The sequence below is a fragment of the Arachis hypogaea genome, chromosome 7, assembly GCF_003086295.3.
Source record: "Arachis hypogaea cultivar Tifrunner chromosome 7, arahy.Tifrunner.gnm2.J5K5, whole genome shotgun sequence".
NCBI classification, from domain to species: domain Eukaryota; kingdom Viridiplantae; phylum Streptophyta; class Magnoliopsida; order Fabales; family Fabaceae; genus Arachis; species Arachis hypogaea.
Window position 1 is genome coordinate 33,344,785 of NC_092042.1, and position 27,917 is coordinate 33,372,701.

Below are 27,917 nucleotides of genomic sequence, written 5' to 3' on the forward strand. Positions count from 1 at the left end.
TGAAAAGAGCAATTAAAAAGATATGATTGAAAAAATTTTATGAAAAAGATTTGGTTTTTGAAATGAGGAAAGAGAAAAACAACAAAATGACACCAAACTTAAAATTTTTAGAAAATCAAGCACTAATTTTTGAAATTTTTAAGGGAAAAACACAAAGAGGACACCAAACTTAGAATTTTTACGAATCAAAAAGGGACTAAAGACATGCAAATTCAAAAATTAAAAGAAAAACAAAAGCATGCAATTGACACCAAACTTAAAATATGAAACTAGACTCAACTAAAAGACTCTAAACCAACAAAAATAAAACAGTCCTAATCTAAGCAACAAGATAAGCCTTCAGTTGTCCAAACTCAAACAATCCCCGGCAACGGCGCCAAAAACTTGGTGCACGAAATTGCAATCACACTTTTGCAATTCCGCACAACTAACCATCAAGTGCACTGGGTCGTCCAAGTAATACCTTACGTGAGTAAGGGTCAATCCCACGGAGATTGTCGGCTTGAAGCAAGCTATGGTTATCTTGTAAATCTTAGTCAGGATATCAGAAATTATCAGGATTGATTATGAAAAGCAAAAGAACATGAATTAAGTACTTGTTTTGCAGTAATGGAGAATAGGTTGAGGTTTTGGAGATGCTCCATCTTCTGAATCTCTGCTTTCCTACTGTCTTCTTCTTCAAGCACGCAAGGCTCCTTCCATGGCAAGCTGTATGCAAGGGTTTCACCGTTGTCAATGGCTACCTCCCATCCTCTCAGTGGAAATGTTCAACGCACCCTGTCACGGCACGGCTATCCATCTGTCGGTTCTCAATCAGGCCGGAATAGAATCCAGTGATTCTTTTGCGTCTGTCATTAACGCCCCGCCTTCAGGAGTTTGAAGCTCGTCACAGTCATTCAGTCATTGAATCCTACTCAGAATACCACAGACAAGGTTTAGACCTTCCGGATTCTCTTGAATGCCGCCATCAGTTCTAGCTTATACCACGAAGATTCTGATTAAAGAATCCAAGAGATATCTACTTAATCTAAGGTAGAACATAGGTGGTTGTCAGGCACACGTTCATAGTTGAGAATGATGATGAGTGTCACGGATCATCACATTCATCCGGTTTAAGAACAAGTAATATCTTAGAATGGAAGCAAGCATGATTGAATGAAAAACAGTAGTAATTGCATTAATCCATCAAGACACAGCAGAGCTCCTCACCCCCAACCATGGGGTTTAGAGACTCATGCCATAGAAGGTACACAAAGAAACGTGTAAAGTGTCATGAGGTACAGAAACAATGTCAAAAGATCCTATTAATAGTAAGCTAGTAACCTAGGGTATACAGAGATGAGTAATTGACGTAAAAATCCACTTCTGGGGCCCACTTGGTGTGTGCTTGGGTTGAGCATTGATACTTTTCGTGTAGAGACCTTTTCTGGAGTTAAACGCCAGCTTTGGTGCTAGTTTGGGCGTTTAACTCCAAGTTTTATGCCAGTTCCAGCGTTAAACGCTGGAAATTCTGATGCTGATTTGCAACGCCAGTTTGGGCCATCAAATCTCGGGCAAAGTATGGACTATTATACATTGCTGGAAAGCCCAGGATGTCTACTTTCCAATGCCGTTGAGAGCGCGCCAATTGGGCTTCTGTAGCTCCAGAAAATCCACTTCGAGTGCAGGGAGGTCAGAATCCAACAGCATTTGCAGTCCTTCTCAGTCTCTAAATCAGATTTTTGCTCAGGACCCTCAATTTCAGCCAGAAAATACCTAAAATCACAGAAAAATACACAAACTCATAGTAAAGTCCAGAAAAGTGAATTTTAACTAAAAACTAATAAAAATATACTAAAAACTAACTAGATCATATTAAAAACATACTAAAAACAATGCCAAAAAGCGTATAAATTATCCGCTCATCACTTTCGCTTCAAGGTCCTTTCAGGTTCAGGGTCAGCCTCAACAAGAATGCTCTTGTCTTTTTTCCTGCTCATATGAAAGAGAAGAGAACAAGAAAATATGGAATTGTCTATGTCACAGTATAGAGATTCCTTGAGGTGTCAGAGGAAAAGAAGAATAGAAGGAAGAGGTAGAAGAATTCAAACTTATCTAGAAAGACAGAATTCGAATTGTGCATTGAGGAGGAGTGTTAGTCCATAAATAGAAGGATATGAGAAGAGGGGAAGAAGTTTTCGAGAATAAATTAAAAAGATTTTTAAAAAAATTTTGAAAAAATACTAATTGATTTTCGAAAACTAAGAGTGGAAAAGAAATCAAGTGATTTTTGAAAAAGATTTTGAAATTAGAAATCAAAAAGATATGATTGAAAACTATTTTGAAAAAGATGTGATTAAAAAAGATATGATTGAAAAGATATAGTTTGAAAAACAATTTAAAAAGATTTGATTTTAAAAATTAATGACCTGCCTAACAAGAAAGATATGATTCAGACATTAAACCTTTCTCAACAGAAAAGGCAACATACTTGAAATGTTGAATCAAATCATTAATTGTTAGCAAGTATTTTTGAAAATGGAAAGAAATTGATTTTGAAAATATATGATTGAAAAGATATGATTTGAAAAAGATTTAATTTTGAAAAATTTTGAAAACTTAAAAAAAAATTTGAATTAAAAACAAAATCTTCCCTCTTGTGCCATCCTGGCGTTAAACGCCCAGAATGGTATACATTCTGGCGTTTAACGCCCAAAATTCACCCCTTTTGGGCGTTAAACGCCCAACCAGGCACCCTGGCTGGCGTTTAAACGCCAGTGTTCCTTCCTCACTGGGCGTTTTGAACGCCCAGCTTTTTCTGTGTAATTCCTCTGCTGAATGTTCTGAATCTTCAATTCTCTGTATTATTGACTTGAAAAGACACAAATTAAAAATTTTTGGAATTTTAATAATGAGGAATAATCAAAATGAAACTAAGATCAAATAAACAATGCATGCAAGACACCAAACTAAGAAGTTTGTATACTATTGACACTAACAAAATGAGAATGCATATGAGAAACAACAAAACACTCAAGACAAGAGAATTTAAGGATCAGAACAAGGAAATCATCAAGAACAACTTGAAGATCAATTAAGACACATGAATGAATTCGAAAAAAAATGCAAAAAGAACAGAAACATGCAATTGACACCAAACTTAAATTTAGACACTAGACTCAACAAGAAACAAAAAATATTTTTGGTTTTTATGATTTTGTAATTTTTTTGATTTTTCGAAAATTAAGTGGAAAAGAAAATAAGGATATCAAAATTCTTAATGAGAATTCCAGGAATCATGCAATGTTAGTCTAAAGCTTTAGTCTAAAGAAATTAGACATGGCTAGCCAAGCTTCAGCAGGACATTGCATTCAAGAGCTAAATTGATGAGAATCAATCAGCTTTGGTGATGATAAGAACATCACCTTGAAACACTAGAATTCATTCTTAAGAACTCTGAAAAAAATACATAATCTAAGCAACAAGATGAACCGTCAGTTGTCCCAAACTCAAACAATCCTCGGCAACGGTGCCAAAAACTTGGTGCACGAAATTGTGATCATCAATGGCGCCATCAACATGATACGCTCAATTTCAATCTCAACTCTTTATCACAACTTCGCACAACTAACCAGCAAGTGCACTGGGTCGTCCAAGTAATAAACCTTACGCGAGTAAGGGTCGATCCCACGGAGATTGTTGGTATGAAGCAAGCTATGGTCACCTTGTAAATCTCAGTCAGGCAGATTCAAATGGTTATAGATGATTTATGAATAAAGCATAAAATAAAGATAGAGATACTTCTGTAATTCATTGGTGAGAACTTCAGATAAGCGTATGGAGATGCTTTGTCCCTTCCGTCTCTCTGCTTTCCTACTGTCTTCATCCAATCCTTCTTACTCCTTTCCATGGAAAGCTGTATGTTGGGCATCACCGTTATCAGTGGCTGCAGTTCCGTCCTCTCAGTGAAAATGTTCAACGCGCTCTGTCACAGCACGGCTAATCATCTGTCGGTTCTCAATCAGGTTAGAATAGAATCCAGTGATTCTTTTGCGTCTGTCACTAATGCCCAGCCTTCAGAAGTTTGAAGCTCGTCATAGTCATTCAATCCTAGAATCCTACTCAGAATACCACAGGCAAGGTTTAGACCTTCCGGATTCTCTTGAATGCCGCCATCAATTCTAGCTTATACCACAAAGATTCCGATTAAGGGATCCAAGAGATATCCACTCAATCTAAGGTAGAACGGAGGTGGTTGTCAGGCACACGTTCATAGGTGAGAATGATGATGAGTGTCACGGATCATCACATTCATCAAGTTGAGGAATAAGTGATATCTTAGAACAAGAATAAGCCGAGTTGAATAGAAGAACAATAGTAATTGCATTGATACTCGAGGTACAGCAGAGCTCCACACCTTAATCTATGGTGTGTAGAAACTCCACCATTGAAAATACATAAGAACAAGGTCTAGGCATGGCCGTGAAGCCAGCCCCCAAAACGTTATCAAAAGATTCAAAGATCTCAAGATGAAAATACAATAGCAAAAGGTCCTATTTGTAGAGAACTAGTAGCCTAGGGTTTACAGAAATGAGTAAATGACATAAAAATCCACTTTCGGGCCCACTTGGTGTGTGCTTGGGCTGAGCTTTGAAGCTTTCTTGTGTAGAGACTTTTCTTGGAGTTAAACGCCAGCTTTTGTGCCAGTTTGGGCATTTAACTCCCATTCTTGTGCTTGTTCCGGCGTTTAACGCCGAGCAGTTTTGAGCTGATTTGGAACGCCAGTTTGAGCCATCAAATCTCGGGCAAAGCATGAACTATTATACATTGCTGAAAAGCCCACGATGTCTACTTTCCAACGCAATTGGGAGCGCGCCAATTGGGCTTTTGTAGCTCCAAAAAATCCACTTCGAGTGCAGGGAGGTCAAAATCCAACAGCATCTACAGTCCTTTTCAGCCTCTGAATCAGATTTTTGCTCAGGTCCCTCAATTTCAGCCAGAAAATACCTAAAATCACAGAAAAATACACAAACTAATAGTAAAGTCCAGAAAAGTAAATTTTAACTAAAAACTAACAAAAATATAATAAAAACTAACTAAAACATACTAAAAACATACTGAAAACAATGCCAAAAAGCGTATAAATTATCCGCTCATCAGGCACTCTCCCTCGGAATTTTCCTCCTTATGCGCAATAGAGAGACTAATTCAGGAGTTGTCGACCGGATTTGTTGTCGGGTTTGGCACAGTAACCGACATGAGATATCACAGCCAATAGGACAGACATTCATCATATGCATCTTATATATTTGTTTGCATGCTTTGACTACTTGGGTTTGTCTACTTGTATGATATGCTTACTTGCTTCTTGAATCACTTGCTACATACTTGAATATTACCTGTATTTTACTTGCTTGTATTATCTGTGTTTGTATGGTTGAGGAGGTTAGGTAGGCGACGGCGATGGGTTCGTATGGAGGATAGGTTGGTGAAGGCTGTGGGACAGCGGTGTATGGTTAGAGTAAAAAATCCTTTAAGAATAGATTACCCTTTTTATATATTAAGGTTTCAAGTTTGGATAAGGTTTTATATATTACGCCTTATTGTTTAGACTGCTTTAAGCTTGAACTCTTGTGAATGGATATGGAGTCTAGGATTGCCTTTGGCATCCCGGGGTCTTATATCCAACATCACTGGGCATTGTTACCATACTGAGAACCTCCGGTTCTCATACCATATTTCTGTTGTATTTTTTAGATGTAGGTCGCAACCCACTTCGGTGATTGTCTTATTAGTAACAAAAGCAGAGGATCTGGGCACTTCTTTTGAGTCTTTTGATTTATTCTGAACATGTCTCTCACTTTCGCAGTTTATTTTTCCTAGAAGCTTGTATTTGAGAGAACAAAACTTGTATAAGCTGTTTTAAATGTCTGGTTTCATATATGATCTGTATATGACTGGTCGGCTTAAACTCCACGAGCTGTGGCTAGATTCTTATGATATTACTTTACTATATTTTATTATATTACATCTGTCTCTTGAGCTTTAAGTTAGTAGCTTTGTTAGCACGTTTTGCATTTTTCAAATCCTGTTTTGAGATATATCCTTCATCGGGTTTCTAGATTATACTGTTCCTTCTATATATATTATATGTATAAGTTTAGAACTGTCGTAACCTTTGATTTACATTTGCTTTACGATGCGAGGTAAGGCTTAGGTTAATTGGGGTGTTACAAAGAGACTTCAACAATGTTAATTATCTTCAGATGTTGAAACTCTCAAGTTACTATTGACTTTGTTGAGGAACCAAAGTTGTAGATAGAGACTTAAAACTTGTGATGGTGTAAATTGACTGACTCTAAATGATTCCTAAGATTAACTTGCCCCCAAAAAGCAGACAAATATTGCTTCATTAACTAACATAAAGCTGTAATATTTCCATGTTCCTAGATGGCTAGACCCAATCTTCAACAAAACTTGTGCTTTGAAGGACTCGTTTCGCAAACTTTTGATCATTTAGCTTCAATATTAGTTTCAGTTACAAATGCCCATTCTTCCTCAGCTTTCAACCTTGGCAGTTTATTCCTCAAACCATCCCATTTACTTCTCAGCACTTTTCCATTCTCAAACACTTCTCTATTTCTCTTAGCAACTTTGTCCCTCCTTTTTGTAAATCCTGCAATCTCAGCTTTTATTGCTTTGATTTGATCTTCAAACTCTCTCTTCTTTTGATCCAAAGTGGCCAACTTAGTGCACAAAGCCTTCTCATCCGTCACTATTTCTCTGAATTCTGTTACATTAGCTTCAAGACCCTTGTTACATGTTTTCTTCCTTCTTGGCAGTCCCAACTATATTCACTGTAATCGCTTTCAAGAAATTGAATGCACATATTAGAAAAATGTTTTTGTCATTGACTACATGCATGAGTAAATATCTCAGGACAAAAGTACAAGGACATGATTGAATTCTCCATATTAACACTTACCCATCTATCAAGGTTAGTAACTCTACCTATTTCAATATGTGAGAATCATGAATTTCAAGATCCTTCCAATGCACACTAGAAAATCAACCATCTTATACCCTGTTAAAGTAATCATCTAATAAATAGTTTCAAAAAAAGGCATTGCTCAGCTTGTTTACGTCACATTGCATGCGAAGGTCTACACTGCAAGGAAAAATATTATGCTATTTAAAACTGATTACCAAACTTATATGACTCTTCTCGCACTAACCTTAAATCAATTGCAACCATCTAAACCAACAAACTATTCTACATGTTCAAGCATACTAAAATTGCAAATACTCTGGTTTCTGCCATGAACATTCAATCATCTCAGCAAAATCAACTAAATATATAACAAGAAACTAAAAAAACAAGAATCATTAAAACGAGAAATTAACCCACTAACTGTAGATTTTTCACGACGCTTGGAGTTAGGTTGCCGTAACCCCTATTGGACCGTGACCCTTCCAATGGTCACGGTGACAATTAGCTGGCGCAGGAAACAGGACCCAGGCTGTAGGAAGACGCTAAGATGACGCACGCAAGGAGGTTCGGTGCTACAGTTCGCGTCAGCGACGATGACGGTATGCCAGTCACGCAACGCCGCAGAACGCGCATGTTCAGCCGCGTGAGGAGCGACGGAATTCCCTCCCGCGAAGGCTTCGGCGCGATGATGCTGGGCGCGACAGTTCCGCTAGAATGACATGGAGGCTCCACGTCGTGTGAGAACGGAGCGGAGGGATGCAGGTTGCGATGGAGGGATGGAGTGGATTTTGTGGAAGTAACAATGTAGGTTTTGGGGGTAAAGGATACGGTGGGTATAGAAGGGTTAATTTGAAAAATTTTGAATTAGGGCTAAAAACCATAAAACTGAATAGACCATCTAAAATTAAGGTTAATGAAGATTAATTTGCAATTTGCATTATTAATTCATAATGGGCCAAATAAACAACTCATTATACATATTGTATAGATACTTCATTTTCTTCCTAATTCATTTTCACCTCTCCCCACACGAATTATCAAGTGAGATTAAGAAAAATCAGTAAAGAGAAAGAGAGTGTCCGAGACTTAGAGAAAAAATCTGTCCTGCCTTCATATAATTATTTCTTTCAAAATCAAGACCACTTTACCATTTGTCAAGCAAACAAGAGCTAGGATCTCTTCACCAATTCTCTTCTTGAATCACCTTCAAGAATTTCCTAGGTGAGTAAGGAGTGCACTCTCCTCTTTTCTATCCATACATTGGGCAATCATGCTCTCTTGTGGAGAGTTAATGATAGAAAACTAACAATAGGAGCTTCCGCAAGAGAAAAGAGAACATCAAAATCCAAATCTAAAAGGATGAGAAATTCTCCTCCCTTTCTTCACCATACATTTGGCCGTAGGACTTCCTAAGAGCAAAAAATTACACTCTCATTATTTAACCTATCTCACTCATAAATCGTGTTCTAGGACCACACAAGATCCAAGCTCAAGAAGGTAAAAACTCACCTCCTCATGCCCTCATGGTTCGGCCATGAAGCTTCCATTCTAACCAAAGTATATATTGTTTTTCTTAGAAGTACTTGAAACTTAGAGAAAATAAGAAAGTGACTTGACGAAATTGACTAGTAAGGTAAGGATTAAAGGCATGAAGATTATTACATATGTATTCAAGAACCACTACTAGTAATTTATACCCAGGTTTGGCATGACTCCTGATCGAGTTCAAGACTTCTAGTGGGTCTTATTTAAGGTAATTACGTGTTCTTTATTTAAAATTTCATAATATATTACATCATTTAAAACATTTATATATAGTAATTTTCATGCTTCTCACTATTTTTGTTTGTTGTAGCAACATTTCAAGTTCCAGTATGGTGAAGAGTAGAGGATGTACAACGTATGGCGGCTGAGGGCAGTGAAGCATCTTCACAAGATGTTTGCCAACATCCACAACAAGGGCTCTATGACAGATTATTGGATCTGCGATGATATCCTCGCACAAGTCTGGGAGTATTGGCTACAGAGGATTGTTGGGACACAATGGCCAATGCACAAGCTAGTCAGGTATCCAATACAAGAGGGTTGTTGCACACTGCCGACTCTCCTCCACGTATGCGGCACAACAAAAAAATTAATTGTCTTAAGCAGCATATTCTTTGCCTTCATCCTTATTTGGATTTTTATTTTCTAGACAACAAACGACTTCAGGTGTTTTATGTTGGGAAGAAAGTGAGTTTTGCTGCCCGCCTTCTCAGAAAGAGCTCTTCGAAAGTGTCAACAAGAAAAAAGAGAACAACATCAAGTGGGTTGATAGATGCAAAATCTTTGACATTCTCTCATGCACTAAAGGCCAATGTCTCCACCAAATTCTAACTCAAGACCATCCCATTATAAAAGCCTTTGTTCATTCCATCCACTTTCTTCAAAATAACGCTAGCAAAACCTTTGACATTGTCCCATGCACCAAAGCTAAAATGATGGAAATAAAACTCAACATGAAAATAATTTTAGGTTATTTTTGTGAGCGGTATAAAATTTTAGATACCATTTTAATAGTTTATACATAAAAGTTATTAGGCTTTCATTTTCTGGTTAATGTAGGATTTTACACACTCCTCACACTCAAGACTAGATAAGGACTGAGTATGAAATTTGTGAACAACTTGTTTACTATGAAGCTGATCGAATAACAATATTAAAGATTAGGGTAAAATATACTTTTTTGTTCCTACCGTTTGCAATTTTTTTTCAAAAGTATCCCTAACATTTAATTTCATTCAATTTTATTCCTAACATTTTTTATTAATCCAATTTTGTCCCTAATGTTTTTAATTTGTGTCAAAACTACTATTGGAAGTTTTCAATTTTATCCCTAACGTTTTACATGAAATTAACGTTCAGAGATAATTGAGTTAAATTAAAAATGTTAAGAACAAAATTAAATGTGACTAAATATTAGAAGTACTTTTAAAATAAATTGCAAACATTATGAATAAAAAACATACATGTCCCTAAAGATTAAGTACGTAATTTGTCTTAATTTATCTGAAAAGCTAACTTTTGAGGTAAAAATTCCCTCGTATGTATAACAATTTTCCAACTAGTTAAACCGTTTTCTTGTACAAAAATTGTAGAAGATACTTGTTTTGTAATTCCGAAAAACAACATTTAATGTTACTTCTCCCAATAGTTACACTTTTTTTCATAATTCGGAGTTATTTCCTTTTCTTTTATAGTTACACCTTTTCCTCATCATGGGCACACACATAAAAAAATAACGTTGGTCAAGTCCATACATGAAATTATACATCCAACTCAAAAACTACAACACAAAATTGTGACTTACTTATAGATGCAAGAAATTTGGTTCAAAGGGCAAATATACAAAGTAAAAGGGAACCAAACAACATAGAAAAGAAGACTATTTTCCGTTTGCACAAAAGCAGTTTCATATACACACAAATTTTGCTCACAAAAGTATAGGGTTGATAAAAGAAAAAAAAAAAAGAAAATTTTCAATAAAAAGTTGAGGTGGTATAATAATACACTTGGAGTATGATTTTAACAATACCAACGCCAATATTGGTATTAGGGTTGGAAAAGCAGCAACCAACACATCTCTCTTTCAAATCATTTAGACGCCTTTTGGCCCTGCACCTTTGCCTGGCTAGCTGCCACAGACATCACACGCAATCGACGGGCAATTTCTGTAAAGGAAGGTCTGACTGCAGGATTTGGTGCCCAGCACTGCTCCATCAGTGTTCGCCATTCTGAGTCGCAGTAACTGGGAATTGTTGGCCTTAATGTGTTATTAACAATCCCACCTGTATGGAAAGAGAAATTATGGGTCATATGGTGATCAAATGACAAATTTTGAGTAACAAGCACTTTGATTGGTTTTTTGGCACTTGTTTCTCTTAAGCATGTTCATGCGAAAGAACACGAGAACTTGTACCCAGAGTGTCTTACACACAGTCAACTCAACTGGGGTCGAATTGGTTAAAATCCAGGCACATAGATAAGTGGTTTATACCATAATAATGACAACAACAATAATAAGGATAACAAGCAAAGCTAGCTAAAATCACACTTGAACCAGTTGCAATCTCTAGTGTTCAAATTTTACTATTTTGTTTTGAATTTTTTTTTTCAGTTTAGATGGTGACAGTTGTGATCATTTGTATCAAAATGTTTTGATCTATCATGTGAGAGGGAATGTTAAAGAGAGATCATAAAACCATTTATTTGGCTTCACCTAACTGCTTCAACTTCTCAAATCTTTGATGTGATGCTTTGGAATCTTAGGTGAAAACCCTATGTTCCTCATTTAGATCCTCTTTTTCAACCTGATTCACTAACAACATTCTTTTCAAAAGCTCAACTCAAAAACACCTAAATCTTTTTATACAGTCACTGTTCATAGCGAATGCATAAAAAGTTGTCCAAGCATATTCTTACTTCCAAAAATTGGTAGAAAAATGATTTCAGAGTATACAACCATAGTTCAAGCTCTACCTCAGGACCCAAAAAAAAAAAAAGCATAGGAACAAGATCGCACCTATGATTGCACCATAGTGCATATTGGCATAAGGCTCCTCACCAGTTAGAATTTCCCACAATACTATGCCAAAGGAGAACACATCAACCTACAAATAAGAATTCAATTTTAGATGCAAATAACTCCGAGTAACAAGGCAGACAAAAACAGAAATGAAGTAGATTTCTTTAATTTCACAGGGATTTCTTCTCCAAAGGTAAGGGGAAGTTAAGAAATCCAGAGTACTATGACAAATAAAGACTTTCCAGGTGAGATCAAAGCAGTTTTTAATGCCTAAAATAGAGATCAGAATATTAGATCAGTAAATTCAGCTGCATACTTGAATTTTAATCTTTGGAAAGAGTAGAAGACAACTTAAAATTCTACCTTTTCTGACACCTTGTTGCTGCTACCATTCAGCAGCTCTGGTGCCATCCAAGGAAGAGTCCCCCGCACGCCACCCGAGACCAAGGTATTCCGCTTAATTTTTGACAAGCCAAAATCACCAACCTGGAAACACAAGTTTCTTAGTCTTGTCAACTCTTAAACACAAAGAAGCTTCCAACTTAAACAATTAGACAAAAATACAAGCGTAGTTACCTTGCATATTGGCCGTAAAGGATCTTTCAAGTTCACAAGCAAATTATCACATTTTAAGTCAAAATGAACAATATTTTTTGAGTGTAAATACTCCATTCCAAAAGCTGCATCCATAGCAATTATCAGTCTCTTGCGACGATCTAGATACCTACAATACAATTTAGACCCATTAGAGCCAAATCCACCAACAGACATGATATTCATAACTGGACATTATAAAACAGTGAATTCTAGTAGCACTTACGAGTTATGACTTATGGCTGTAACAAGATTACAAAAGCAAACAAACAGATTGCATAGATCATGGCTTCTATATGAAATTGGAGTTATTATAATTTATAATCACACAACTTTCACTATATTAGATAAAAGGCAGACGTAAATAAAAATAATTACCGAAGACATTGTTTGACATGAAGAACTAAATAATAGAAATGCAAAGGTTCTTTCTAGGTACATTACCTATCTTTGCGAAGCAATACATGCCGAAGAGAACCATCCACCATGTACTCCGTAACAGTGGCCATTGTTCCTCCAGGTCCATCCTGAACTACACCATAAAATGCCACAACATTTGGGTGATGAAGCTTGGAAAGAATATCAGCTTCCCGCCAGAATTCTAAAGTCTGAGAAAAAGAAGCAAATATCATTTCATGTGCCTCAAAATCCATTACCATCAGTTAAGCTCTTTCAGAGTATAGATAAATATCCAGGTAGTATATTATTGAAATTATATATATATATATATATGATACCAGTCTCTCTTGCTCTGATGATCGACCGGTGAAACAGCTTTTCTTTATTCTTTTGATGGCAACATCTGTTCCACGCCATTTTCCATGATACACAGTCCCAAAGGTACCAGAACCCAGCTCCTTCAGCTCTTCAAGATCTTCATTCATTATGACCTATGAATTGCATCAGAACAATGAAATAACAGGACTGAAGACTTTAATGCTTAGACCAGTATTCAATGAAGACAATGAATTCAAGTGACGATGTAAATAGTTGTGAAAATATAAAACAGCTAGATGACCAGAGCAGTCTACAATAGGTAATATGAGAAGATGAAAAGAGAAATAAAGAATCATATCATGACTGAAACTTGGTTAACTTGTCCATACATTGTATTTTGATACACATGTTACAGACTTAAAAGTATGCCTAAGAAATACTTGACCACAGAACCTGTAATAGTCCATAGAAGTCAGCGTTGACATTCATAACCACACACATACACATAGTACCTCACAAAATTCAACAATTGAAGAATGCAATAACTAGAGATACAACTGAAAGCCACAAAGCACAAAATGTTCAGTATGGAAGGATCTTTAGAACGAAATTCTTTGATGAAGGATATAAGCAGCAGCTACTAATGCTGTTTTCTAGAGCTATATTAGCATGTCACTTAATTCAAAAGGATGCTATCAAAATGTTGTTAGCTGATATTGTTTTTCACTAAACCTCTGTTGAAAGCTTCCAAAAGAAGCAAGTCTACTTGAATTCATATAAACTAGTCATGCAGACCAGAATTTAATCATCGCAATCATTGTTCTCATCTAAACTCGTTCTCTCCCTTGCTACCTCTCTCCCTGCGATTTCTCTCTCTTCCCACAAATTTTTTTCTCACTCTGATGTTTCTTTTCCCTTTACTTGCTGATATCATAGCTCAGTACTGTTGTAGTAACCTCAATGAAAATGAAAGAATGGGAACAGATTAAAATGATCAAGCCTTGTTCAATAAAATGCAAGCATCATACTCTGCTGCCAACATGAACTCAAGAAGTTACCAAAACAAGTCTCGATTATTAAACAAATAACTAGGAACTAGACCAGCAAAGCGTGCCAATTTAAGCCTAAGCATTATCGCCATTCATTGATGTACAAGACATCAATAAATTTATAAAACTTTGACAACTTAGCAATCACTCCATAATAAAAATATTCATTTAGTTTACTCCTCTAAAAATGAGAACCATGCCACAGAAGAAATATCGCAGACGAGAGAAGGAGGAACTCACCTGCAAAGAATTCGGGTCAATTTCACTTACGGGAGGATCAACAGGAGGTGTACGATTTCTTGTTTCAAACTTCCCATCCTGTGTTAAGATGACAAATACTTCTGTCAGCAAACAAATATATTTATAAAGATTCTGAAATGAAATTGAATATATTAAAAAGCATACCTCAAAAACTGATTCCTGTGCTCTTATGTTTTCCATGATAGCATTAAATTGCATACTTTCAGTATCCTTCACGAGGGGATCATTTGGCTTTAGAATAGTAGTTTCTGTTTCAACCCTTCCATGTAAGTCTTTCTGATATATTTCACCTGTTGTTAGAGGCGTAACATGGTGAGTTCTACCCTCATCTTCCACTTCTTCTATTGCAGGTGAAAAACTAACATGATCCTGATCAATGAGAGAGACATTATTGAGTCCTTCTTGTGCCAGTTTGTGAAAATATTCCCAAGGTGTAGGTTCATGATTTTTCACATTTATGCTTAGACCTACTCCATCCGAGGTTAGTGGATGCCGACCCGAGAAACCTTCTTCAAGTAAAGCTTTATACATGTCACTAAGCACTTCACGGGGAAATCGATCATCAATATCAATTAGAATGTCACCTTGTGATGTCTTTGAAGCAACACTTGAAGAAGGTTGAAAATCACCCTTGGTAGTTTGATTCCCATTTAGAGAAACAGGTAGTCCTTGAACCATGCGACTTTCATTAGATTCTGTAACAGTGGCATTGCCCCAATCGACCTCGGGAAGACATGAAGCAGGATCCTCAAGTTGCCTAGCAGAGGGAACCTGATGCAAAGTAGGAAAGTCAGATTCTGATTTGCTATCTTTTATCTCGTCAAGCCGGTGTTTGATATGATTATCTTTACAATAAGTTTCAGGTTCAAAATTAACAACATGATCTTTAGTTACTACATCATTACTCCCTTCAACTTTTGGTACTACCTTCTTCAACTCAGAATTCACATGCTCAGTTAGTTTTGACTTCAACTGGCTACTTGGATCAGGAAAATGTTTGTATATTTGATGTTTGGCAGTCCCATTATCAATAGCATAGCCATCAGCAGGCAAAGGCTTTGCTGCAACACCCAATTCCTCAGATCGGAGAGGCTGATTCCCATTATGCAAGTTGTTGTCAGATCCTGTAACTGAATCTGAGGGTTTTGCATCAGAAAGTAAATCGGAAATGTTAAACTGAGAACCATGTAAATCATCTGACTTGGTGGACCGATTCAGCAAATCTACTTGCTCCCTAGGAATCCTTTCTGAATAGTAAACTCTTTCAGGAAGAGGAGGAGGGTTAAGAGAACTAAAATCAACAGCATTTGACTGGGAGTCGACATAAGTGGGACCAAAACCACTGTTAGATGTAGAAGCACCATCTTCATAGTTCTGTAGCTGGTCCTTTTTTGTCGGAGGTATTGGATAGCCCTCTGGCATAGTAACTACAGCTGTTGCTTCGGGAAAATTATTTTTCATGTAACCATCAAATAGTTGAGTAGGAGCTGAGGATGGTGTTTCCAAGTATAAAACTTTACCCTGGTTGCTTGCTTGTTCAATCAAACTATCACCCTTCTTTTTTGTGACCACTGGTGGTATTTCAGAATTATGTACTGGTAATCCAACTGGTGGATGGCCTTTGCTAAAAACCCCATCTTGATTAATCAGTGCACGAGGAGGCATAGTAGTAGGAATGTCTTCAACAACAGATCTAGATACATGATATTGACCAACAGGATCCCCATGGTGCATTGGTTGCAAGGACTGTGGATATCTTTCATAAGAATTTGAGGAAGTAGGTAGCACTGGTTGCAAGGATTCCACATTTGGTGATGAGTCAAATTTGTTATTCAAGAGAGAATTGTTGACACCTACAGATTCAACAGCAACTTTACCAGTCTCCCTTTCAGTGTTCTGCCTGTCCAAATCATGCAGATCATTTGCTGAAAAGTTCACGCCAATCAGGGTTGAGTTTCTTCTTGATCCCATGTCCATGCCGTTAACAGCAACAACATATTGGATCTCAGAATCATCACCCAAACCACTGAGACCAAATTGAGCGTCCTCCAAATCACTCAATGAGAACAAAAACATCCTAGGCTTTTGTGATCCTTCTCTGTCTTCTAGATGGTTACATTCTTCCATCATATTCTGCATATCTTCATCACATGACACAGATACCAAAGCATCAAGATCTTCCCCCGGAAGCTGATACTTGATTGCATGAACCTGACTATACATTAATAATGCTTTCTGCAAGAGCTCCTGCCAAGATATATTCTTTCTTATACGAAGAATACGTGTATCACCTCCAACATACCTTAGTTTTCCATCACTTGGTCGAGGTAATATTCTCCCACCAAAGCTGCAAAGGAACTTCAACAGCATTGATGAGCTATCGGAACCTCGAGAAGAGCCATACTTCTGCACAAGTTGTCTACTGTCCTGAGTCATTGAAGTTCTTGGTATTGATCGAATTGACCCATAATTGCTTTTGTCTCCCTGCAATGATGTGTTCACTCTTTCGAACTCTTTTGGATATTTGTCAACCATTGAAAGCATGGAAATGTCTGATCCACTTTCTGATGTTGGATGACTAATGCCTAAGATGCCTTTTAGATCCATATAACCTGGTGTATAATTAGTGTCACCGACATTTGGAAACATAGGCTTCCCAAGATTCACCCTATCTCTCATAAATTCGAGAGCAAATTCCTCACCTGTCTGTATGGAAAAATTAAGTACAGGTTTGGCTTGTGCCGTACTAACATTAGGTGGTCTTCTAATTGTATGCATGTCATCCGGTCGATCCTGCATCATTGGCTGCAACCCAGGCTGGAATTCACCATTTCTTGGTTCCATTGTATTGCTTGGAAGCACTTTTTGGAATCTTGAATGTTCCATTATACCATATCCTTTTACTTGAAAAAAGAATTTATTTACAGCCTTTATGCCAAAGGTGCTTCGAAAACCTTGAGTACTAGTTAATCACAATTTAGAAATTTGAAGCATCTGCGATCTTCGGCATTCCCAAGCCTCAAAATGCAAATCAAATTTGAAGTAATCACCTGTATAAATAATGGAATTCAAAAGAAGTTTTAGCAACAAGTTAACATGCAAAACGATGACATAACGGATGGGCAGAGAATAGAGATATACAATATCACTGCAGATGCCTAAAATTACCGAGATAACCGAAAAGGTCAAGATAATGGCAACCCAGTCCTTTTGTAAAATTGACAATAAAACGTTTCAATATAATAAACAAAGGCAGCATAATTTCTATGGCTAAAGAGCTATTATGTCTCTGAGGACATGAATGGAATGACCATGAATTAATGTGAATGCAATTTTGAGAATATCTCAGTAGTTTCTCAAAAAAATTACAGGTATTTCTAGTCCTGCAAAACTAATTCCGGAAATTAGCTAGCTATTGACTAATCAATTAATAATAATACTTTTAAGCATTGAATTCTACAGAATTCCTTTAACATGATCATACAAGCCGATCACCTCTAGCGCCAAATAACCCAATTGTCAAAAATGATTGCGATTAAGAGGCAAGCAAAGACCATTTCCTAACACAAAATCAAAATTGAGCATAATATAATAGTCTACCAAAAACACAATCAGAATCCTTTGAACAGCCATCTTCATTCCCAAAATTGTCAATCTAGGGTTCCACCTTCTATCAACAGTTCAACACTCTCCATTGAACCCCCCCCCCCCCCCGCCCCAAAAAAAAAAAAACCAGAAAGTTATAATGAAAACAATAAAATAAAACAAAGATCAAACATCAAAACTAGCAGAACATTAAGTGAATCAAACTACCCAATTATAATAAAAATAAGAAAAAAACAAAATTTTTACTTACCCAATGTATTGCTTCAGTTCAAGCGCTGGAACTAATATTCAATTAGGTGACCAAATAAAAGAAAAGGAACTTTTGCAATCAAAAACAGAACTTTCAGCTGGAAACAAAACAAACCAACGTTTTCTTTTTCTATTTTGTGGGTTATCACGAACTGATTCTTGCTTTACCCACAGTCAGAGTGTGAATCAACTTGCACTTCAACCCTGTCTTCAGAAAAAGACGCTTCGTTTTTTCCTTTTTCTTCTTTCCGTTTTGTTTTGTGCAGAAAAAATAGTTCTATTTTATTTTTCATGATAATGATGTGTAAGGAAAAAAATTAAATTGTTAACAATTTTGTGTTGATTTTATTTATAGTATTATCGTCATTAAAAAAACTTTGGACGGCATGTATTATTCTTTTGTCCATGATGATTATTCTATTTTGTTTAGTAAGATTAAACATTATTAACCTTTTGGATTTATCTTCTGTTTGCAAGCATTCATCAACATCTCATACAGTAGTATAGACTACAGATAGCAGTAGAAAACGAGAAATATAAAATGACCCCCAATAATAGTACCTACCTGAATTCTATAATTCTATAACATACACAGAGGTCTTCTTCAAGTATATTATACTTTATTATATTATTATCAAAATTTTAGATATTGACCATTTTTTATGGCTGCGTATTTTATAGCTAGATATCTTCGTTTACTAATTTATTTTTTTTTCAAATCTCAATATATATACTAAGAACAAAATAGAATAATTAAAATAATAAATATTTTATACCAAAAATTATTTAAAAGAAAAGGAAGAAAAATTTATGTACTTAAAATAGAGTTTACTGCAATTGAAAAAAAAAATCTAATTATAGTGGCTATAATTTTCAGTCATCTAATTGATTGTGAAAGTCTGAATAAATAATTAAGAAAATGCAAGAGGAGAAACTATAGCTTGAAAATTAGATTCGAGAAGATATAAAAATAATTTGAACTCAATAACTATCTGCTTCAATAAATGATAAAAAAGCTAAATTTAAAATTATGATTCCTCAACTAAAGAATGAAAAAACAAATATAGCAGAGGATGAAAATGGTAAATAAAAGTGTGAAGAATAATTATTTTCATTGTAGTTATGATTTTGGTTAGTAATTAAAGATATTTAAATGATGTGAATAGTAATTAAAGAGATTTAAATGATGTTGAACATTAATTTTATAAACATTACTTTTATAAATCTATGTTTGATGATTTTTATATTTTATAGAATTATAATTGTATATAAAAATCAAGATTTTAAAATAGTATATGTGAAATTTAGTAAAAAAATTATAATTGGGAAATTAAAATCAGCGCTAGATTTAGCGATTGAAATCATATCAATCAATTTAGCCACCAAAAAATTAGTCGCTATTAGGAACGTTAATTTTTCATCAAAGATTAATTTAGCAACTAAAAGATTGATCCTAAATTAGTGACCAAAATATTTATTACTATTTAACGACCGATTTTGTTGACAACTGATATCATTTAGTACAGGTTTAGTAGCCTTGGTTAAAAATCGATCGCTAAAGCTTAGAGACCAACTTTAATCTCTATTTCTTTAATTTAGTGACCAAGATTTTAGTGACTAGTAGAATTGGTCATTAAATTAGTGGCTATTGTAAATTTCTTGTAATGCACACTCTGTATTATGCTTGAAAAATTTTAGAAAATCCTCTAAGAATGTAAGTAATGCACATGAGAAAATAAAATGCACTTACCAGTGGCGTCTTAAAATTTAATAAAAAAATTGTTCACTCTAATTAAACACCTTGGATCCAAGTATCCACATAAAAGAAAATAAAAAATATGAAGTGAAGTAAATATTTATACCCAAGTCAAAAAATATTAGAGACATGTAAACAAGAGAAAATTAACAAAATCTACTACAAAGTCACTAGAAATTTCATGCCATCAAAGCTGCTTCCTCACTCACCACCTGATTGGCCTCAAGCTCCGGACCTACTAATAGTTTGGGCATCATAAACATTGTCCTCGAAAAGCCTACTCCAAATTTATATTAAGGGCAAGAAAACTGAACTTATCCTATGATGACCTCTATAATATTGTCCACCATATCCTTCGCAAGTTTGAGAGCTCCATGGTAAACCTAAAAGTTCTTTACTGCTGCAACTGTTGCTTTCTCACTACATCCTAACATTGCGGCCAAGTCCTTTTGGAACTTCTTGGTCTAGGCTTTAGAGCATTAACTAAACAGAGTCCTGGAAGGCTCAAAGACATCCTTCACCAGCTTCTCCCTTTCTGCTGCAAACTGTCAACCTGAGTCCTTTTGCCCCTAAAGGAGCTACTCCTTCTCCTCGACTTCAAAGGTAGATCTTGAGGTAGGAAATTCAATGGCATTTGAGAAATGTTTCTAGGAAACATTAGCAATGAAGCCGCCCAAAAAGAGAGTCAGAGGGCATCACCAAGAGCTTGAAAAGCATCGACACGACCCGAGGAGTCTGGATGTCCTTCGATAGTAACTCAGCATTAAGGACACCATCAAAGTCAAAAGCGGTGGTCCATGCACACTGAATGGACTTTAACGTATCAATCAGGGATAGAGCGGTAATAGCACGGATGGGGGGAGAACATTCTTTCTCAAAAGTTGATCTCGTCATATGGCTGTGCTTCTAGCAAGGCTACAAGTTAACCCCTTCCCTCTCTTTTGTCTCTTTATCAATCAATATTTGAGAGGCTACTGAAACCAAAGCCATAAGAATCTTGAAACCAAAGGTGATTGAACTTTCAAAAACGAAAATGAAAAAAAAAAGAGAAAATAGATAGCTGAATAAATAAGTTACGGTGTGATGGGTGAGCATCTTAAACGCTTTTCATTAGTATTTCTTGCAGAAAAGTTGTGACTTTTGCTTAATAATTTTATGATTTTCAAGATTATTCTATTAGTACATTGATTTTCTTGGTTTTATGATTCTAGTAGAAAAATGTTAGGAAAAGAGAAGCAAAGAACAAGGAGGAACAAATAATTGAAGACAACTACAACAAAAATTCGTGGACGCTGTCAACCCTGACCTCCTCACACTGAAATGAGCATATCATGAGGTATAAATATCCAATTGATGCAGTTATAACGACATGAGAAATCCAACTTTTAGAGCTTTCTAACGATATATAATAGTTTATACTTTTTCTCTGGTATCACGGTGCTAAACGTCGTGACATTAGCATTTAGTGCCAAACTGCGTCCAGCATCACCATTCCATGTGGGAGTCCCGGCGCCAAACACCATAAACTGGCGCTAAACGCCAGATAGGTAGCAAGGAAGTGCAGAATTGCATAAGAAGCGGCACCAAATGCCACCAAAGTGGTGTCAAACGCCTACAATAGTCCCAGACCTGAGAAATCTTCGTAATTAATGAAGATTTAAAGATACTAAACTTGAAGTACAAGGAAGAGCACTGGTTAGTCAAAGAGTCTTTAAGAAATGATTTGATTTGATTTGATTTGATTTTGTTTTGATTTAGTTTGAATTTGAATTGTAGGTTTAGTCTTAGAGGTTTTACTTAGAAAGGGGACCTCCTTCCTCCCCGAAAAAAACACACTCACACACTCTCTCTCTTTCATCTTATACTCTTCATTAGTTTTAGGTTTTACATTGGACTAGGATTTGGAATTTTTTGCACTATGGGCAACTAATCCTCCATTGTTAAAGTTAGGAGCTCTATTTACTTTGATGGATTAATAATTATTTGATCTTCTACTCTTGATTAATGATTTGATTATTGTTTAAGAATTGGTTTTGCTCTTCATTCCAAGAATTAGTGATTATTGAAAAATAACTCTAATTCTACTTGAATTCTATTTGAGTCTTAGAAAAGTTATATCATTTCTGGACTTAATGTGGTACGTGACATATAACTGCATTATGCTTTGGGGTTCTTAGGGTTGTGAGGCATATAAATTAGAATTTGAACTTCACCCTCTAATGCAATTGAGTGATCAAAGGATTGACAATTAGTTGCATTAGAGGAGATTGGATTGCTTAGGAATAGGAATTTAATCACTTGGGGTTTTCCATGAACATAATCATTGCATGATCAAGGTAGTTGAAAATGAATATAAATCTAGAAATTTAAATATCTCTGACACCTTAACTATCTTTATCATATTATTTTCTTAACTAAGTTTAGTTTGCTTTTATTTAATTCTCTGTTTTTATGTTATCTGCTATTGAAACCCTAAATTTTGATTGTTTGGCTAGAATAATTAATTGACTATTATTTGCTTAATTTGTTAATCCTCGTAGGATCGATACCCACTCATCTGAGTTTATTACTTGGTACGACCCGGTGCACCTACCGATAAATTGTGGGTTGTAAATTCTGCACCAAATTTTTGGCGCCGTTACTAGAGATTAATTGTTAACAAACTACCCATTGATTGATTACCTAGATTAGACACTTTTTTTCCTTTTTTGTTTTCTCTTAAAAAAATAAATAAATAAATACAATATCTCTTTCTATTCTTTCTTCTTTTTCCCTCTTTTTTCCACATGGTGCATTTGATTCAGTTTTGTGTTATATGCTAAGAAAAATAATGGAGAGAGATCACATGGGTTACTACTCACACTCAAGGAATGATTCATATTATTATGGATGGAGGAACTATCCGGATTTTGGTTGGAAAAGTCAAGGCCAAGGAAACTACAATGCTCTATATTCCATCTATCAAGAACCATTATCTCCTTATTCATACCAAGGACTATCAACTCTCTATTCATACCAAGAGACATTATCTCCTTATTCATATCAAGAACCACCATTTTTATATTCATATCAAGGGCCCTCATATTTTTATTCATATCAAGAACCATAATCTCCTTATTCATATCAAGAATGATCGGCTCTTGATCTTGCCATGAAAGAATTAAGGAATACTAGTCAACGTTGCATACATGATATAAAAATGAGTGTAAAAAATATAGAGAAAAATGTGGAGTTGCTTACCAAGCATTTGGTAGAGGAACAAGCAAAGTCCCTCCCAAGAAAAGCAATGCAAGATCCTACGGAAGAATGTGAGGCAATTAATCAAAGGAGTTCATACTTCAGTGAATTAGAAAACTTTCCACCCTCACACATGGAAGAAGAGGAAGATGCACAAACAAAGGAGGAATCCATGCACACTCCGTGCTTGCACATTCCAATAATTAAAGAGGAAGCCATACAAGTCCTTTTAACTCCATGCATGCAAGTTTCCAGGAATAAAAATCTGAATGCACCACTCACATTTGAATTGAAATCTCCCCCCCCCCGCGCCAACACTTGAATATGCTTTCTTTGGTCCTAGTGAATCAGAGAGTTGTGTGGGGGTTGCTCTTTGGTGGGTATCCTTTTTTTCCTTATGTCCATTGAAGTTGTTTTTCTTAACCAACTGGAAGAAAAGGAAGAAAATTCAAGAACCAACTGTCAAGATAGTGATATTAAAGAAGTACTAGTTGGGAGGCAACACAACGTTAGGTAATTTCTTTTCATTTTTCATTTTTTTGCTTCATGTTACATATGTATTTTATGGATTAAGTTTGGTGTTATTACACCAATATTATGCTTACATTTCACTGGGTACTTAGCCCAACCTTTCATTGATTGTGTCACACTAAGTTTAATATTCTCATACCAAGTTTGGTGTTGCCACACTTCACCCATGCAAGGTCCACTCCCCCCATGCCAATATATTAGCAACATGTTTATTTTGCTTTATTTTGTCTTTTGTTTTGTTTTGTTTTTAATTTTGTTGTTTTATTTGAATGACCTTCTGTCTTGCTTCCTTATATCTACCAACAATTATGATTATTCCTATTTCTATCACCACTATTTTTCTTTGTTACTTGAGGACAAGTAATCATTCTAAGTCTGGTGTTAGAGACTATGCACTACATAGCCTAAAAGGATAATGAAGAGAAAGATGAGGAAGATGACGACAATGAGAAATAAGGTTGTTAACTTCCATTTGCTTCACTTTTCTTAATTATATGCATATGTTATCTTATTCTATCCTATACAATGCATTTATGAGTCTTGTTAGTCAAGTGCATATCATTACTTATCCATCACAGCCCACAATTATAATTGTACTTGCTCCTAAATGTGGGCAAGGTTCATGTTCCATTAAAGAACAAAAAGGAAAAGGGATTGATCATAAAGATCATGACAATGTGAATTTGGGAAGGCCAAACTAACTAAAAATGTTCAAGACAAGCTGAGTCAAATTGCTTGAGGCCTTAATTTAGAGGACTATTATGGGATCTTTACACTTGACAAAGCCTTGAAGGAGTAACATGTAATAAAAAAAGAGAAAAGGAGTTGAAAGAGAAGCCAAAGGCTCTGAGTATCACTGACTAATGATATTGAAAGAAAAATAAGCTCCAAAGAGAATAGTAGTCAAGTGCTTGTGGTGCTTATATATCAAGCAAAAGCTTGAAAATAAAGTATTTAGAATCACAGCTAGGCTCAAGGTGCAAAGCATCCAATAAAAATAAACTATGAAAAGAAAGTAAATAAACTTGTTTCAAGGTGATGATTCAAGGAAGGATTCTATAATCTAATCCAGATAGAAAATGTTAGGAAAAGAAAAGCAAAGAACAAGGAGGAACCAAGAATTAAAGATAAGTGCAAAGAGAATTCGTGGATGTTGTCAACCCTGACCTCCTCACACTCTAACGAGCATAACTTGAGCTACCAATATTCAATTGATGTAATTTTATCGGCATTAAAAAGCCAACTTCTAGCGCTTTCCAAAAATATATAATAATCTATACTTTTTCTCTGGAATCACGGTGCTAAACACTGTGATATTGGCGTTTAGCGCCAAACCGCGTCCAGCATCACCATTCCATGCGGGAGTCCTAGTGCCAAATGCCAGAAACTGGCGCTAAACGCCAAACAGTCAGCAAGGAAGTGCAGAATTGCGTAAAAAGTGATGCAAAATTTCTACAATAGCCCCGGACCTGAGAAATCTTCATAATTAATGAAGATTTGAAGACATCAAGTTTGAATTACAAGGAAGAACACTAGTTAGTCATAGACTCATTAAGAAAAGATTTGATTTGATTAGATTTGATTTTGTTTTGATTTAGTTTGAGATTGAATTCTAGGTTTAGTCTTAGAGGTTTTACTATAAAAATGGGACCTCCTTCCTCCCAAAAAAAAAAACACACTCACTCTCCCTTTCTTCCATCTTATATTCCTCATTAGTTTTAGGTTTTACATTAAAGTAGGATTTGGAATTTTCTGCACTATGAGCAACTAATCCTCTATTGTTAAGGTCAGGAGCTCTATTTACTTTGATGGATTAATAATTATTTGTTCTTTTACTTTTGATTAATGATTTGATTATTGTTTAAGAATTGGTTTTGTTCTTCATCTTAAGAATTAGTGATTATTGGGAAATAACTTTAATTATCTCAAATTCTATTTGAGTCTTGGAAAAGTTATATCATTAGAATTACAGATTGAAACCAATCTCTCATAATTCCTAATTATCTGGACTTAATATTCTTTGTGATATATAATTACATTATGCTTTGGGGTTCTTAGGGTTGTGTGGCATATAAATCAGAATTTGAACTTCACCCTCTAATGCAATTGAATGATCAAGGGATTGACAATTAGTTGCATTAGAGGAGATTGGATTGACTAGGAATAGGAATTTAGTCACTTGGAGTTTTCCATGAGCATAATCATTGCATGATCAAGGTAGTTGACGTTAAATATTAATTCAGAAATTTAAATATCTCTGACACCTTAAATATCTTTATCATATTATTTTCTTAACCAATTTTAGTTTGCTTTTATTTATTCTCTGTTTTTATGTTATTTGCTATTAAAACCCTAAATTTTGATTGTATGACTAGAATAATCATTTGACTATTGTTTGTTTAATCTGTTAATCCTTGTGAGTTCGATACTCACTCATTTGTGTTTATTATTTGGTACGACCTGATGCAATTGCCGATAAGTTGTGGATTGTAAATTCTGCACCATGGTGCAAAAATAAAGCATAAACTCAGAAGACATCAAAGACAAAGGGCAATTGAAAGGGTTATTCAGGCTAGCTCAACGAAGTAGGAGTTTGTCATCTTCAATTCAAGAGGACCATCCTCAACTAAGGAAAGAAAGAACCTGGTTGTTTATTTCTCAATTGGTATGAGGTCCCTAAAAAGATGAGCGTGAGCAAAACTTTTCCATTTGAGCCAGGAGAAAGGAGCCACATCTGAGTTTAACCAAAATGGCAAGGTTCCCATGACAAGTGGCACCTTGAAAATCTATCACTTAAACTCTTATTAAGACTTTTTCCAAGGATAAAGAAGCTTTCCCCGAATGAGTTTTGAAAGGCTATCTCCCCTTTATAACCACTTCTTTTTAGAGTTAAAAATGTATAAAGGACTAAAAACACTCGCCTGCTCGTTGAAAGCTGATTTAGATGCACAAGATCTAGGAAGCATATATTATAGCCAGCTATTAGGATGATGAGTAGGGAAAACAGAGCATGCTAGCGAGAAACATCGCTCGAACTTAATGAAAGGGAGCTGAACCCTAGTTGAGTAAATAGCACCTCATATATCTAAAGATAACCACGGCATCGGCAGGAGATTAGAAGGCCATATGACTGGAAAGAATAGTTCATCTGGAAGAATTTTCCTATCACAATTGGCATGATAATTGATGGAATCTGAAAAACATTTGGGTCCATCCCAGTTGTATAAGATTGTCTCCTCCTAAAAAAGGGGATGCTCTTTGTAACACCCTACCATGCAGAACCTTATGCTTAAGTCATAAAGCAGAAGTGGCGAGGTACTACGACTTCTAAAAGGAAGATACATATATAATTATAGTTGAAAGAATTCATATCTAGGAACCTTGAAGAAAAAGCTAAACAAAAGTAAAAATAGAAAATTGTGTCACACTCGCAAAGATACGCGTAAGCTAGATAAACGAGATCAAAAGAAAAGATAACACATATATATAAAGATTGGAGTTCCAAAGATATAGCTATTATTGAATCCATATTTGAAGATATATTTTAGTTTGATTTGAGTGGGTTTCATCACATAAACCCACATTTATTCACCCAGATAGCATACTTTTGTGTCTTCCCTCTAAATTATGTTCAATTGTGAAAACATGCTATTTTGGGTTTAATTTAATCAATTTTATTACACTTTCATTCCATTCGATGCCTTGATGTGTTTGATGAGTGATTTCAGGTGTAATAGGTAGGAATGGCTTGATAAGAGTGGAAGAAAAGCATGGAATTGGGAGAAAATATTAAGAAATCAAAGGAGATAAGCATTTCAGAGTGTGCCCACACAAACTTTCTGTGCGTACGCACAAGTCCCTGCACGTGACTTCATTAGAAAGTGACATGATTCACGATTTGAGGGGCTTTTTGGCCCATTTCTGAAGGCTTTGGAGCATATAGAAGGGGGAAGCAACACCAATTGATACAATTACATACCATACTTCATAGAAGACATACTTAGGAGTAGTTTAGGATAGTTTTAGGTTAGATTTTCTCTCAATTTTCTTAGGGTTCTTAATTAGGATTTTGTAGAATTTTATAGTTCAAGTTTTGATTTTGGATACTAGCTATCTCATTGTAAGTATTTCTTTAATTTCTCTTTTATTCAATGTTCTGAAAACTGGTTCAAACCAATCGGTCGAATCGGACACTAAAGCGGTTCGGACAATTAGAAAAATCGCAAAATTAGGAAACCGGCGCTGAACCGACGAACCGGCCGGTTACCGGTCGGTCGAACCGAACCGGGACCCGACCGGTTTTTTAGCCATGCAGCAAAACGCTGCCGTTTTGCGTTTTGTGAAATGTGAACCCTAATTCTCCTTTGCCATTCGCACTTGCGT

The 27,917-nt window shown here is 35.7% G+C and overlaps 1 protein-coding gene across 7 annotated transcripts; it reads right to left on the minus strand.

The window, feature by feature from the left end:
* Window positions 1–10,296: 10,296 nt before the first annotated feature.
* Window positions 10,297–18,507, minus strand: LOC112702918 (uncharacterized). 7 transcript variants are annotated; one of them, XM_072199366.1, is made up of 11 exons: window positions 18,012–18,507; window positions 15,083–17,205; window positions 14,740–14,926; window positions 14,300–14,661; window positions 14,135–14,212; window positions 12,866–13,018; window positions 12,573–12,736; window positions 12,111–12,258; window positions 11,898–12,020; window positions 11,532–11,619; window positions 10,297–10,797 (listed from the first exon to the last, which is right to left on the minus strand). In XM_072199366.1, the coding sequence occupies exons 2-11, from the start codon at window positions 17,039–17,041 to the stop codon at window positions 10,604–10,606; spliced, it is 3,456 nt and encodes a 1,151-aa protein (XP_072055467.1). In that variant the 5' UTR covers window positions 17,042–17,205; window positions 18,012–18,507; the 3' UTR covers window positions 10,297–10,603. The 7 variants fall into 7 exon arrangements, with proteins under 7 accessions (XP_072055467.1, XP_072055468.1, XP_025609938.1 ...); XM_072199367.1 differs by having other exon boundaries at window positions 17,756–18,248; XM_025754153.3 differs by having other exon boundaries at window positions 14,300–14,926.
* Window positions 18,508–27,917: the final 9,410 nt, after the last annotated feature.